Source organism: Mustela erminea, chromosome 6 (genome assembly GCF_009829155.1).
Source record: "Mustela erminea isolate mMusErm1 chromosome 6, mMusErm1.Pri, whole genome shotgun sequence".
NCBI lineage: Eukaryota > Metazoa > Chordata > Mammalia > Carnivora > Mustelidae > Mustela > Mustela erminea.
The window spans coordinates 97940283-97956920 of record NC_045619.1 but is presented as its reverse complement, the minus strand read 5'-3'; the positions used below and the strand labels follow the sequence as shown (position 1 = coordinate 97956920).

The window sequence follows — 16638 nt, the reverse complement described above, 5'->3', positions numbered from 1 at the left end:
ATATATGAGTGGGTTTATTTCTGGGCTCTCTATTCTGTTCCATTGATCTATGTGTCTGTATGTTACGCCGATACAGTACTAAGTAATGCTTTAATTACATAGCTTTGTAATGTCGTTTGAAATCAAGGATGTGATGCTTTTAACTTTGTTCTTCATCGAGGAAGAAGTGATCTTTTGTTGTTCCGTACAAATTTTAGGATAGTTTGTTCTATTTCTTTGAAATCTGCAATGTGGAATACCTCTAAATTTTGTGAAAGTCTAATCAGTTATTTTCATTTTTCTCATATACAGTCAAAAGAAAGAATATCTACTTTTATTTAAAAATGTGGTTGGATGTTATTTTCCAAGATTAGCTAATATAGTCTTCCCCTCTCCATATTATTTTTGTTATTCTCTTGATTTTATTTGGGAGGCTAGACCACAGAGGGATGCAGAGAACAGAAGCAAACGATTTCCCTGAAGTTGAGGCATCTAGAAGAGAGGGGGCTATTGGGGATGAGCATGGAGGAACACCTGGCAGTAACCTCCTTGGGCCAATGATCAAGGGCAAGGACCATGGCTCTCTGAATAGATTCCATCGCACATGAATGGCATTCGAGGATCAGATTCACCTGCTGTTCGCTATGTTTTGGTATAATTAAGGTGTCTCTGCAGCAGAGAAATTTGACATAACCTTGGGGAACCAGGAGTTTGGGGAGGGCAGGTGAGGGTAGATGAGGGGCTAGCTACATCTTTATATTTGCTGAGATGTTTCTGTCACACTGTTAATGAAACCTCAATATAAAAAAAGCAGTATTACTTGCCCATCGGAGTTTATGGTCTAGGGTTTAGAACTGACACTGTGTTGTCCCTATGTTTTAGTTTCGTTACAAGGGCCTCTGCTAACAAGGGCTGAGGAAGATTGAGCTGCAGCCTGGCTTGATCCAAGGCTGGAGACTCATGCACTGTAAAAATCTTATACAGCTCTTGTAAGATGCTGTCATAAATGGAAAAAGAAATCAGTATGATGTGAAATACCAGTCTTCTGCAGCAGCATAAAGATGATCTGGTATATAAACTTGGAAAATGGGGGCCTGAGGAGGGAGGCATATACACTCTTGGTACAGTGGGAAGTTAACTGCTGTTCCTTTGTAGTTTGAGGACATTCCGATCAAGGTGAATTCATTCGCTTCTCTTCAAGGCTTGAGATTAAAATCAAAATGGAACATAGCCAGATTATAGGGAAGGCATTACTGAAAGGAGGTCAATATTTTAAGAAAATATTGAAAAAGGAAGGTGGTGTTAATTTTAAAAAATTTGGCCTTCGCCTAAATGACCAAAATGGCCCTGCATTTTAGTTAATCCGTGATGATCAGCCTGTGTTCACTAAAGTGAGCCCCTTGAATTAGAATATATCCCAGATAAGAACTATGACAAAAATGATTAATAAAAGTAAAATTCTCAGAGGGATATTTGGAGGTTATTAGAGTTATGAATCATACTAAGAAAATCAACCCATATTAGTGAAACAGTGACAATTGATATGAATATGCCTGGTAATATTAAGTAGTGGTTAAAATCTTGGGCTTTGGATTCAGGTTGATTCTGATTCAAAAGCTGGCTCTACCGTTTAGTATCTGTGTGAGGCTGGCAAAGGTACTTTGCCTTTCTGTAAAATGGGAATATAAGCATAGTTCTGCAGTATCGTTACAGATAGTAAATCTGAGCACACATTCCATGTGCCTGGTAATGGCACTAATTTATATTAAAAGTTCAGTAATTGGAGGTTTAGCATGATAAAAACATGTTTTTTTGGTTGGTTTAACAAAATATCTTTATTGAGATGTTTTGATTTTTGCATTATCCAAACAATCCTCTTACTCATTAGAAATGATTGATACTTGACAAAAACTTCCATATGGCTTTTCACAAAGTATGGCCAACCAAAAAAAAAAAAGCCATGAAAAGATTGTGAATGATAAAATGAATTCTTTAAACAATACACTTTATGGCTTAAGCAAAATTTAAAAAAACAATGTAATGCCCTCTCGTATGTGCTAATGATGATATTAATGTAATAAACACTGCAGTGATTTATTTATATTCTATTTAGTAGCGTTCTTGTTTCAGTCATCCAGGAGATTTTTAACAAAATGAAATAGGGGGCTTTTGTATGCTAAAGAAGGAAAGAAAAAGTTATTATGAATTTGCACTGAGGAAAATATAAAGACAGGAGAGTTAAGATGTCCAGTAATATGAGCCTAATGAACTAATTCTTCTTCCAGGCCTCCTGTTTCCATTTCCTCTCTGAATGCAAGCCTTGCTTGAGAAAATAATTGTAGTTTATTAAGTCAGAATCCTGAAACCATTGAGGTCCCTAGACTAAAATTAAGACAACACGGCTTTAAAAATTCTTCAGAATTCACTGCATTACTTTCATCTTCAAGACAGAATGTGATTTATTTGGAAAAATCAAGGGCAAACCAACTTAGGACTCAGAGAGCATTTATGTGATGTTCCCTTTTGCCCCTTTGAGGAAATGGTGTCCCCCCCCCACTAGCTTTCTGAGTTCTGATGCCCCCCACCCCGTATTCTCAGCACTTTTTAAAAGAAAATACTAGAGACATTTTTATGCTGTGGCCCAAACTTCAGAGTGACCTAAATTTATGTTTTGCTTTTAACTTTTTACTAATGACTTTTATTAGCAGTGATGGAAAGAGAGTGACTCTTAACAGTAAGAATATGACAGCAAAAATCAATGCATGAGACTTCAGAAAGCAAAATCTTCCTTGTTAGGGATTTCCACTTGGTCTTCGTCAGTGAAGGGGACACCTGAGAGTGTGGTCATGTGTTGGTAAAGGAAGGGTCTCCTTTCATGGGAGATTTTTTTTTTTTTTTTTCCCCTGGATTCAAAAGATTGGGTGATCTTTTGGAACTGTAACCATCCACTGCGGTAAAATGAAGCTCTTTTTCAAGTATCTCCATTGCTGCTGCTCTTCCTGACAGTGAAGCTATTTTAACTTTTAATTTGCTGAAAGGCAAATAAGGCAGCTGTCTTCACAGTAGGAAGTTAGGGGTGAGTGCTGGAGAAACAGTTCTCTCTTCGTGTAAATTAAAGGAGAACAGACTACAGAAAGTTAGCTGGTGCTCTACAGACGCTCCCCATGCAGGCCAGAATGCCATCTTCAGTGATTCTCTTAGGCTTCCCTTTAATTTGCTGAACCCATCAGATCTGAGGACAGATTTTAGGTTGGACAGTATTGAGCAGTCCTTCCCTTTTGCCTCTTTTCCACCTTCCCAACCACGAAAAACCAGAAGAGTTTCTGGGTCATGTCTGAATTGAGGATTCTGCTTAGTGTTTTCATTAAACCTTTATTCTTTTCTTGATGATATTCCTTTTTATCGAAGCTTTTCTCTAGAGGAATAGAAGCCCATGTAACAAGAACGAAGATGGCACCTATTTTTTTTTATTAAAGAGGAGCTGTGTTAGCAACTTGGTCAACAGTGCATGTGATCCGCTAATGGCTGCAGCTCCTGATGATCCCTTTTGATGTTGCCCTCTAAAGGTCTCATCAGAAAGCATTACTCTCTGCATTATCCCCTTCTAACTTCTGGTGGTTTTGTTTTATTTGGCTATTGATTGGTATTACACATCCCTCTTAATGCTAACATTAGATGATGCTGTATAAGAGCACTTAGTGGAAATTACTGCAGAAAGGTAGAAAGTTCATTAAATAGTTTGAACTATGTGTCTGGGCTACATCATGAGCTGAATACATGTTCTAACTATAGGACTGATTGGGAGGTTTGCTCAGTTGATTCATTTACCTTATCTCTGCTCTACGTTTTGTCATTTGTAGGGTGACATGCATTATTTAGATGAATGCAAAACTACCCTTTGTACTCAATATAATACATATTTAATGGTTAATGATTGTATAGAAAATCTCAAACAGAGGAATGAAAATGTTTCCCTTTGGTTATCATTATCAATTTACTTCTGAACTAATTAAAAAGGTCATCATCATCCTTGTCAAAAATGGACAAGAAAACAAAGAGTTATTAAGAATTTGCTTTTCCCTTGGTGAAATATATTATCAATAATCATTGCAGTCTATAATGCTTGTGGTTTGGCATGATGTATTAATTTGTGCTGATTTAATGGTTTAGAAAGCATTTTCGTTTTATCCATTTTGTTTTTGATTTTCTCTTCTGGGGACACACATCTTCTATAAATGAGTTTGCACTGTGATTATCCTACTGAACCTATATGGTGTAAGGACAAATACAAATTAAGAGTCTTCATTTTCTCTGTTGAAAATAAGAGAAGGAACTTCTTTTTCCCTTTTTCCTAGACCATTTCCTTTAGCAAACTGGTAAGTACTTTCTTCTCTCTTTGAAATGTATATAAATCCTTCTGAGAATGAAATGGGCCTTTCCTCACCTTCAGGACCCAGGAATCTCTTCCTCAATGACCTGTGAGTCATCTCTCTCTCTCTCTCTCTTTTTTTTAAAAAAGATTTTATTTATTTATTTGAGAGAGACAGAGAGAGAGATTACAAGCAGGCAGAGAGGCAGGCAGAGAGAGAGGGGGAAGCAGGCTCCCTGCTGAGCAGAAAGCCTGATGTGGGGCTCGATCCCAGGACCCTGAGATCATAACCTGAGCTAAAGGAGAGGCTTAACCCACTGAGCTACTCACGGGTCCCATGCGAGTCATCTCTTCGCAATGTAAACATTAAGGAGATAGTGCTCCTCAGTCCTGGTGTCTGTGGAGGGTAGGAGCCCAACTTTGGTGGGAATCTTGCACCAAGTTAGAAAACTACCTCCTGTTATAAAGATAGGAAGAGTTTGTTTCTCTTCTGGATAAAGCCAATTACGTAACACATGGTCACCCCAAGTACCATGTAAATTTTAGATGAACTATGTGTGACAGATGGTGCCGTCAAGTTCTCTTACCTGAGGACTAGTTGTGGCTTATCTTGAAATTACATCTGTAGTGAATCTTATCTGCTTGTCTGTATACAAGAATAAGATTTCCTTCCATCTTCGCCATGTCTTTGTGGACTGCCTGTGATGTGCATTTCATCCTGGTTTAGTATTAATTCAGAAATAGGAGTTTTTTGTTGTTGTTGTTGTTGTTGTTTTCTCTACTACCTTTGGTAAGAAGATTCCTGAGTTGGGAGAAGATTTTGTTTTACATTTTATTTCCCCGACAATGGTCCCAGTCTTATAGAAAGTAACACGTTGACCAACTTAGGCCTTTAGATGTGCTGGGTCTTTCCTTCTTTAATCAGATGTTCAATTCAGAGAGAACCCTCTTGGCTAAAATCACTGAGGATTAATCAGCATTATGTAAAAAGAAAACAAGACTGTTTCATTTGCATTTTTTGCAGAAGAACTGCATTCCAAATTCAACCATGAGAGCTATTGTGAAGATAGAATTAGCTAAGTGGCACATTTGTCACTTTTTCTTTTAATTATTACTTAATAAATTCTCTCAAAAAATCTATTTATAGGCTAATGTTATTCTATTAAAGTGATCACTATTCATTTTAAACATCACTTGCTTTCAATTATATTATTTGTAGGATCCTGCAAAATGTTAAACTTGGCATTGCTAACTCAAAGGTGACTGGTGGCACAGGAATGATTTATGCCTCTGGAATTGCAGAGGTCTAAAAATAGGGCTTGATGTTACATTAATATGTAGTGCGGTACACAGGTACAATAGGGTTAGAGGAGGATGGAGTTTCATCCCTAACTCTTGGTTTTCTTGCTTTTGTCTCTGAGTCTGAGCAGCACTGGAATAATTAGGCATTGCTCATTTGTCATTTGTATCATTTCCTATCAGTGCATACCATCCTGCCCGGCCAGCTCCCAGGTGCTTATGAGGAAGCATGTGGTCTGTAAAGAGCCGTTCTGCACATCTCTGGTTGCTGTCTTAATTTGAAGATATCCTTTGTAAATTGGACCAGACAATAACAGACTGTGGCTGCTAGTTTCTGATGGGGTAAGTGTGCAACTTTGACCTTAGGATGAGATCAGAAATGAAAGTGGCCAGCTAGACATACAACAAATGTTACAGATTTTAAGAAGGTTATTTCAGTTAGCAAGGTGAATGCTAGCAGTTTTGGACAAACAGCATTTTTGAAGGAATGGAAGATATTTGGATTGGTGTCCCCTCTGGTTGGATGTTTCTGATTTCAGCTGTCATAAGTCTGAGATGGGCAGTGTTGCCAGATGCTTTTCTTCAACTTTTCCAAGTATGAACTTGATTCACACGAGTGGAAGTCATGTCACTGACTTCACATGTTTGCTGTCAACAGGGCTAGATGTTGCATGAGTACAAGGGTGTGCTGTAGAAAGAGAAACCAAGGCTAGTACCATTCAAGGAATGTAGGAATTGGGTACTTTTTCTCTCCTGATAGACGGATTGGGGTAGACTGTTGATAAGACAGACAAGAAAGAGATGGGCCAACCCTGCTCAAAACATCTCCCCCAATCCTTGACTACCTTAATGGAATCCATGAGGTTTATACATGGAAACTATAGGTCTGCCTAAATATGATGAGCTCCTAGCTTAGTTTTTCTCCACCAGAATATATTTGATTATATGTCTTTTTTTTTTTTTTTTTTTTTTTTTAAATCTGTATCTTTAAGTCAATGAGGCAGTAGGGTCCAGGGTACATTACTGTCTTATCATGAAGGAATTGCTTCGATTTCTAGGTAGCTCTGGAGTTCTCTAAAGCCAGAGTACTTTGGAACTGATTTGACACTGTTGTTTAATAGGTAGCTCAGCTCTTGGAGTTTCCTGGAAATGATCTCAGGGATCACATCAGCAATATTTTACATCCCTGTAATGGCTTCCGTGTGGCTGCGGGGTAACAATGTGGAACACGTTATACTAGTCACCAGCTGCCAATTTAAATACACACTGGGGAGAGTGATCTAATTTTCAGGGAGTATTAACTTGATCTTAATAGACGTTGATGTTTAATTTAATTGTGACCTTTAAGTTATACTTTTTAAAGAAAAATGTCTCATGTTTCCACAACATGAACTGTTGAAAAGTCAAGATACTGTGGCAGATTTTTTTAAATGGATCTAGAAAAATAACTTACGTACAGCGATAGTTTCTACCTGAATCCTGTGTATTTTGTTCTAATCCAAATAATGACCCGGTAAATCTCCCCTGATTACCTACTTTAAACTCAGAGAAAATATCATCAAGGGAGGATGAAGCACTGGTATGAGAATGGGAAGAACATATTTCTCTTACATTCTTAAAGTTAATTATACAGCAAGAGGAAATTTGTTCCCCCCAGCTCTCCTTCAGCCTTTTAACCAGGCAAACTCTTACTTGTCCTTCAAAACCCATTAGAAATGCTGCCTTTCATGTGTGTGAATTTTTTTCAACCTTTTGTACAACCCACAAGCAGAGCTGATTACTCTCTCACCACTTATACCTAGAGTAGGCACTCAATAAATATTTAACAAAAAATGAGAAAAATGAGTGGGCTCTTAAACAGATTTCAGAAACAGTCCATCCTCAGGTGTTGAAGTAGAACTCTCTCTGGAGGGTGGTGAAGGTGTGTGCACCTTAGTGGACTGTTCTTGCAGAAGCTGAACAGAGGGTCCTTCAACTCATCAGCTATAGCTCTTCCTTCAAACTTACTTGCATTCCATAGTGCTTTGTTTTTCAGGATAAAAAAGAGGTCTGGGTTTATGGAAGAACTAACTCAACCTAAGGAAATTTGATAACCAAGTATTGCATGATGAGTGTGCATCTTCAGGTAAATACAAAACACCTTCAAGTGTAGGTTCAAATTCATGATAAGCATAATTATGGATCTGAGGTATGTCACGGTTTTTGCGTCTTGAGACTTTATTGACGAGATGGTCTGATAATTTGATGTTCTCCACAACACTGTATTTGTTAGGTCCATTAGTCAAGTGGATGTTGACTCTTAGGGATCTCAAGTGAGCAGGGTTATTGTCAAGGAACCTAGTCTGTGGAGTGCTGACTCTTTAAGCTGTGCTTACATTTGAGGGATCTCTTCGAATCCTTGTGACTTTCCCGGATCTTGGTTTATTGTAGAGCACTGATTTGTTACTGTTATTGGATAATCTGGGACTATCCTAGGCCATTTCTGCATTGTGAGGGTCTGGTGCATGGGTATGTGAGTGTCTGCATGTATGACTACTGTCTTTGTCTTTTTGGGCTTCCAGAGCAAAATAGCATAGACTGGGTGACTTCAGCAACCCCCCACCCCCACCCAGTTCTGGTGCCTGAAAGGCTGAAATCAGGTTTCTGGCATGGTTCTGTTCTTAATAAGTTCCCACCTTCTGGTTTAGTCTTCTGGTAACCTCACATAACAGAGAGAGAACAAGCTCTTGTGTTTCTTATCAGGAAACTAATCCTGTTTATGAGGGCTCTACCCTCAGGTCCTAATCACTTCCCGAAGTCCTCACCTCCTAATACCATCACATTGGGGGTTAGGATTTAAACAAAGGAAAGGGGGGGGCATTGATATTTAGTCCATGATAGGTTCGTCTAAAAGCATCCCAAATAAATAGTATTCTATAGGAAATTGTAGGATGCAGCTTGTCACAGTGATTAAGACCCTTTTTTCTGAAGTATCTCACCATTTGCATCACTTTCTAAGCCTTCTTTTCCTCAGTGCCTGTGGGAGTTAAAATAGTACCTTCCTTTAGGTTGCCACAGGCATTGCGCTTCATCCCTAAAGAGTATCACACATATTGTAATATATGTGACTGGCACCCCACAGTTGGAAGAACACGAGTGTGCAGCCACTACCGGGAGACCTGGTTGCTTATGAGAATCGACAAGTCATTGCGCAGAGTGCGTGGCATTCAGGGCGTGCCCAACAAAGTGATCTCCTTCATTGTTATAGGAAGGTTCCCACCATTCTTTTAAGAAGACTGGAGGGGATAAGAGGTAGAGTACGCTTATAACAAACAATATTTTAAAGTGATGCCAATGGGTGAGTAAATGATTGAAAATAGTCTGCTCCATATATCATTGCTAGAGTCTGTGTTTAGAAGTCAGCGTGTTGGCGAGAAACCCCAGACCAAACTGTATAAATGTATAATTACGTTGATGCTTCTTGCGTTTGAAGGTGGTTTTCTATCTGCAAGTCCTGCTTTCTGAAACATCAGTTCTTTAGGATATAACTTTCACTAGAGGTAAAGAAATTAACGGAATAGGCCTCTGAAATAGTGATGTCCAGGGCCTTCCTAACAGACGTGGAATTGACTTTCTGGGTTCTTCTGAATTTTACTGACTCCTAATAAACCTATAGTTCTTAAACAACCTGCTTATCTTGTTTACTCATCCACAGCAGATTGAAAGATCAAACTTGAAGGGGCCTGTGTGCGTGTAAAGCTACTATTATGCGGTGTTAATGGCATAGGCAGTGACATAGGGGAATAATTAGAAGGTTGACCTGGAGGGGCAAAAAAGAAAATGAAAAAAAAAAAAGAAGTCTCTGTATTAATGATTAAGACATTAAGAAAATATATTCCATTTTTTATGTTAAAAGGAAAATTCACATCTAAAATTCATTCCCGGGGCTCCTGGGTGGCTCAGTGTGTTGAGCCTCTGCCTTTGGCTCAGGTCATGATCTCAGGGTCCTGGGATTGAGCCCCACATCGGGCTCTCTGCTCAGCAGGGAGCCTGGGCCCCGCCCCCCCCCCCCCCCCGCCTCTCTGCCTACTTGTGATCTCTGTCGGTCAAATAAATAAATAAAATCTTAAAAAAAAAAGACATTAAGAAAATATATTTCATTTTTTATGTTAAAAGGAAAATTTACATCTAAAATTCATTCCCCTTTTATGATCATTTATTGGCTAAAACATAGTCTAAATGAAGAAATAACTTGAGTAGCTAACAGGAGACCACATGATAGGGTGAAGACATAGGGGCTGACCTTAGACTGGGTTCATTCCAGGTTTGTCGCTTACACTTAGGGATGTGGGCAGATTACTTAACGCCGTGAGTTTCAGCTGGCTTTCTTATGTATTAAGTATCAGAAGTGATACTTCCACCATGTAGGGGTGTTGTGAGGCCGGGACATCATGTATGTACAGCATAGCCAGCAAGGGCTTGGCGCCTTGCTGTTTGATATATTATTTGCCTCCTTATCAATTTGGTGAAATTTATTTATCTAAATAAGTTTAGATAAATAAATTTATTAGTAATAATAATAAAACAATATAATAATAAATATGATAATAAAAGAATATAATAAATAATAATAAATAATCCCATTCACAATGAGGTTTCAGTACATTGATTTTTCTCTGATTAGAAATTTATAATGAGGACGCCTGGGTGGCTCAGTTGGTTAAGCAGCTGCCTTCGGCTCAGGTCATGATCCCAGCATCCTGGGATCAAGTCCCACATCGGGCTCCTTGCTCAGCGGGGAGCCTGCTTCTCCCTCTGCCTCTGCCTGCCATTCTGTCTGCCTGTGCTCGCTCTCTCTCCCTCTCTCTCTCTGATAAATAAATAAAATTAAAAAAAAAAAGAAATTTATAATGAACATCTCAAATGATAACTGGTCATTGAATTTAGTAATTATAAACTTTGAATGATCTATTTACTGTGAAAAGCCTGCAGATGGGAATCTGTAGGAAAGTGCAAAGGTGGCCTGAGAATCTTTAAACTATTTGTTTTGTAGTCTTGTGAGGTTTCTGGAATGTTATGACTCTCCGGTATGAAGAAGGAAAGATAAATTTTATTTATTGTCAGTGCTACCGAAGTTAAGAAGACTGATAGCATTCTTGTGTTAAATGCACTTTTAATATAGTTTGGATAATGTTTCTGGCCTGTGTTACAATTTACTTATTTTTTCACTTTCTCCTAGGTGGTTCTTGTCATTATTATATATCTTATTGATTTGGAGGATGTTCTAGAGGCTTACATTATTGATTAGGCAGAGTGTTTCTATATTTCGTGATTTACCAGTTTTTGTTCCTTATATCATCATTACCAGTAGAATCACATTGAAAAGACCTGCAGATCCTTTTCTATTACAGAGTATTTAGTCTTTTATGACATGTACTGGATGCAAGAATTTTATGAGAGCTGCCTAATTCTTTTAAATTTATCTAAAATATGCCATCTGCTTTGTAACCTCAAGTGATCTTATGGTTTATTAGATTTATTAGGCAAACATTTAATGTGTAAATATAATTTAATAAGATTCCCATAGCTTCCTAATTAGGCTTTAATTTCTGCCACTAGAGTTAAATCCACTAAAATGTACATAGCTCTCTAAGTCCTAATAATATCTCTGAATGTTAACTGGTCAAATAGGAATTTGTATTTTGGTTCAATTTCAATTTTAATATCTTAAGTCTCTGTTGGATTCTGATATCAGATCACTACATGAAAGAGATAATTTTTGAAGTTTGGAGAATATTTTATAAGCCAGGACTAATTCTGTGGCAGGTGACAGAGAACCTCAACTCAAATTAGCTTAAAAAGAATTGTTTAGCTAAGTACCTTGGAAGAATATTGGGCAAATCTCAGAACTGGAGGAAGAGATGCAAGAAGTAGGGTTTTAATGTGTGGAACCAGGGACTCAATGATGGCAGAAACCTATTTCTGCCTATTTTTAACCCACGTGTCTATTACATGTTCTGTTTTATAAGGATTTTTCCGTATGTCAAGGGACATGGCCATGGCAGCCCAAGCTGAGCAACGCCACTGGACCAACAACTTCATTCTCTTTTTGTCCATTTGTTGGTTCCAGGGAAGATTGTAATTGGCCAGGTCAGTGAGAAGGGGGTGAGGGGAAGGTTTGCTGGGGTAGGTCAAGGACAAGCTCAGTCAGTCACTCTTGAACATTACTGCACATTTGATGAGTGTTACAAACTTCTGCAGGTAAATTTCTATGCACGAATGGCTCTGTTGATAACTTTTAGGGTGTTAGTTCATTGGTCTTTCCTTAGAAGTTTGGACTTCAAATGAAGAACCTCTGTGATAAAATGTTGAGGTGATGCGATTCATTGTTGAAATCAAATTTGAAATCAAATTTTCATTTCTGAAGTATGAAATTCTTTCCACTGGAGAAAGAGAGAGAGAGAGAGAAAGAGAGAGCGTATGTATATCTTCAATAGAATTGAAGGATATATCTCCTTGTATTATAGGGAATGTAAAAGTTTTATTATCTGAGGATCGAGTTCCCAAGCTTAAAACATCTTTAAGCTTCCATGACAAAGCGGGTTCCCTGAATGGTGAACACAGTTGAGAACTTTTCTCACACTGGTAATTGGATTTGCCATAGAGAGGAAAAGAGGAATCCCAGGTCTTTAATAACTCAGGCTTCTCCATGAAACTCAGAATGGGCTATAGTGACTGGGAGGGGACAGAAGAACCTTCCCTCACTGAAAAGAGATAGGGTCTGCCTGCACTGCTGCGGTGCCCCTGAAACCAGCCTCCTGTCTTCCACTCTTGCTGCCTTATTAGTTCTTTCTCACACAGCAAACAAAGTGATCATTTCACACGTAATCAAGCAGATGGGTCAGTACTGTTCACTGACCAGTCCCTGTGCTATAATATTTAACCTGATTTATAAACCAAGCTCTGGTTCCTCCCCGTTTCCCCACCTTAGCCTATGCCAGTTGCCCCTCTGCCTTTGACTGAGGTTTCCATTCCATGCATGGGCCAAGCCTTATGGTTTTTCCACTAGTATTGTGTCAGTCTAAGTGGGTGTGGTTTTTTTTTTTTTTTTTTTTTTGTTTAGATTTTATTTATTGAGGCAGAGTGAGAGGGCTCTCCAAGGGTGGGGAGAGACAGAGAGACAGAGAGGGAAAAGTGGAGTCCCCATTGAGCAGGGAGCCTGATGTGGGACTGGGTCGCAGGACCCCAGGGTCATGACCTGAGCTGAAGGAAGACACTTGACTTCCTGAGCCACCAGGCCTCCAGTACAAGCTGTGAGATTAAATTTGTTTGTTGACTGTCTCTCTCCCTTTTACATTATAAGCATTGTGCAGTCAGGTATCATGTCTGTTTTGTCCACACAGTGCTTGGGACATAATTCTTAATAAAGGCTTTTTAAATAATCAGTGAAGGCACAGGAAGAGAATAGTGCTCTTTTTTTTTAAAATAAATTATTTATTTTCAGAAAAACAGTATTTATTATTTTTTCACCACACCCAGTGCTCCATGCAATCCGTGCCCTCCATAATACCCACCACCCGGTACCCCAACCTCCCACTCCCGCGCCACTTCAAACCCCTCAGATTGTTTTTCAGAGTCCATAGTCTCTCATGGTTCACCTCCCCTTCCAATTTACCCCAACTCCCTTCTCCTAACTCCCCACGTCTTCCATGCTATTTGTTATGCTCCACAAATAAGTGAGACCATATGATAATTGACTCTCTCTGCTTGACTTATTTCACTCAGCATAATCTCTTCCAGAATAGTGCTCTTAAGAAATAGCTGATAGTGGAGTCAGACAGAGGTACGCGTGCAAAAAGCACACCCAACCGCACAGCTGCCCAGGGTGTGAGGCCCTGTGATTTCAGGCACGTGCCCTTGAGGACGAGCAGAGACCCATGCACCTCCCGGCCCCGCAGCCCCTGAGTGCATCCATGTGATGCTGGGGAGGCCTGGTGAGCAGGACTGTCTGGTGGACTGGGGAGCCGTGTGCACATTGCCAGTGAGTGACAAGCTAATTCGTCTGTGCCCATGTGTTAACACTAGCTCCACAGGCAGATTTGGCTTCATTTGTAATATTGAGTTATCATTATTGAAATATTGGAAATTGCATTGTACACTTGGAAGTTTCTTCACTTAAAACAGTTTAAAGAGATGCCTGGGTGGCTTAGTCCATTAAACCTCTGTCTTCAGCTCAGGTCATGATTCCAGGGTCCTGGGATGAGTCCTAAACTGGGTTCCCTGCTCAGCAGGGAGCCTATTTCTCCCGCTCCCTCTGCCTCCCCCACCCCCACACCCCAACTCATGCGCTCTCTCTCGCTCTCAGTCTCACTCTTTGTCTCTCTCAAATAAATCTTAAAAATAACTTAAAGATCATTTACCCTCTTCTGGGAATACATACAAAAAGGAAGACAGTTGCAATTGGGGTTATAATCCTGGATGCCAAATTTAGTAAGCCCTTTTTAAATGAACTATTTTTTTTAAAAGGTTTTTTTAAAAAATTTATTTATTTGACAGAGATCACAAGTAGGCAGAGAGATAGGCAGAGAGAGAGGAGGAAGCAGGCTCCCCGCTGAGCAGAGAGCCCGACACAGGGCTCGATCCCAGGACCCTGGGATCATGACCTGAGCTGAAGGCAGAGGCTTTAACCCACTGAGCCACCCAGGCGCCCCTAAATGAACTATTTTTTTAGCTAATATTTTGCATCCCCCACCCACCATGAATAGAACTACGTTGAGCTACACATCTTTTTACTTTAACTTAAAAAAAAAAAACCCGACTTTTCTTTTTGATTCAGGTATAGTTAGAGTAGAGCTCCTTCACCTTTCCACTGTTGTCTCTATAATACTTAAGTCATTTTAGTGTTTGTATTATTGGTGACGTGTGGATGCTTGACTTTTGAAGGAGCACATCTCAGTCTGAGCAACATCTTTGGCATGAAGATAGGCATTCCTGGACCCAGCTGGGAAGTTGGACTGTGCGTAAAGATACTAAAATCTTATCCCCAAATAAGAGAACCAAAAGTCACCCCTTTGTTTTTCTTGATAATAACATCCTGCTAGTTTAATGACAGTAGGAAATGATAATGTAAAAAGGTATTAAGGAAGATACGGCAATATAGGGAGGCATTTTCCTAATACCAGTCTTTGTAAAGTTTGCCCTTTGAACCAGATCTGTGATGCTCTTTTTTGTAGAACTCTGTTCATCTTTTAGATTTCATTTTAAAGATCTCATCTTTCAAGAGGCTTTCTAAGATAGGCCAGTTTGCAAAGACTGGCTCATACTTGAGGATTTGCCAAAAAAGAATATACTTTGAGCCATGTTAGTTTTCTTTTGTGTTATATGAATCCAAAAAATAAGCAGCACAATGATACATGTGAGTTGAACAATACCATGGCAAGGATGGGGAGCAGATTCTTGGAACCTATGTTTTTTTCGGAGACCCACTGTGAGTTTCATAGAATCAGGTGTGAAGGACCCTTCAGGTAAGAGGGATTTTTGCCTTTTAACCTTTTTTAGGCTAGTGCAAGAGTTGGGTATATTGACTTAGGATTGGGGGTTGACCTTATTAAAAGAATTTCATTTGTGCTGTATCACTCAGATAAGGAGGCTGGGATCATCATTTCTTGCTGTATCACTTCTACAGTTTATTTACTGCTATGACCGCTGACCTTCAAAGATTTCAGTGTGTTGGGCTTGACCATGGTTTTCTAGACTTTTCCTAACCATCCCCTTTATTCTCTACCGTACTGCCATGTTTATTTTCCTCATACTTCAGATAACACTTATTTAAATTGTTTACTTGTTTCTTGATGGTCTACCCCTCAAGATGTGAACTCCTTGCAGGCTGGCAATTATAATCCCTCTCTCAGGTGCTGCCTTAGCACGTAGCCCAGTGCATAACCCAGTGCCCGACACCTCCTTGCATTTCCTCCTCTCAGAGGATCACGCTTCTGACACTCTTGCAGTTGTAGGTATCATGAGGTAGGAAAGTTTTCTAAAAATGTGCAAGCCAGACACTTTGAGTACATCACTGAGATTCTGAGTAAGGCCTGGCCTTCAAGGGCTAGGGCCCAAGATCTGGGGGTAGGTAGGCAGGAATAATGGTACCATCACAAGCACCCTTAGCATTCGAAAAATGGGGCAATTAAGAAAAACCTGTTAATGGCTGAATTTCTACTGTTATTTCTGTCCTCATTTCCTGAAAATTCTAATACCTTTGAAACATACCTTCCTCTAATTTGTGTGATAATTGGGCCAATCTTCTAAGCAGTATGTCCCCATAGTTTAGAGAACAGGATCTGGACTGAAGTGCCTGTGCTCCTGTCTCGGCTCTGCCCGTTTTGAGCTGTGTGATTGTGGTGACTCTTTTTTGCTTGCCTGTTTTTATTTTAATTCCAGTTAGTGAGCATACAATGTTCTATTAATTTCAGGTGTACAGTAGACTGATTCAGCACTTCACACATCACTCTCCTCATCCCAAGTGTAGCCCTTCATCCTCACCACATGTGATACCTCCCCACCTTCCCTTCTGGTAAACATCAGTTCTCTGCAATTAAGAGTCTGTTTCTTGATCTGTCCCTCCCTCTCTCTCTTTCTCATTTCCCTTTGTTTGCTTTGTTTCTTAAATTCCACATATGAGTAAAATCATAGGGTATTTGTCTTTGACTGGCTTATTTCACTTAGCATGCCCTCTAGCTCCATCCACGTCATTGCAAAGGGCGAGATTTCATTCTTTTAAAGGGCTGAGTAATATTCCATTGTGTGTGTGTGTCTGTATCACCTCTTTATGCACTCATCAATCAATGGACACTTGGGCTGCTTCTATAGCTTGACTATTGTAAATAAAGCTGCAGTAAGCATAGAGGTGGAGGTATTGATGGTTTCTTAACCTTTCTGCTTTCAGTTTCTTCATTTTGAAAATGAAACTAATAGGATGTATTTTTACAAGGTTCTTATAAAGATGAAATGTT

At 39.4% G+C, this 16638-nt stretch overlaps 1 protein-coding gene across 3 annotated transcripts in view; it reads left to right on the top strand.

The window, feature by feature from the left end:
• TAFA2 (TAFA chemokine like family member 2) overlaps window positions 1-16638 on the top strand; it is a 468681-nt gene that overhangs the window by 79606 nt on the left and 372437 nt on the right. Inside the window, exon 1 of one of the 3 annotated variants that reach the window (XM_032348830.1) lies at window positions 5503-5989. The exons of the other annotated variants lie outside the window; for them this stretch is intronic. Within the exon in view, the coding sequence (XP_032204721.1) occupies window positions 5985-5989 (5 nt within the window). The 5' untranslated portion in view covers window positions 5503-5984. Of the gene's footprint in view, window positions 1-5502; window positions 5990-16638 lie in introns of those variants that run through there. 3 annotated transcript variants of the gene reach the window in all.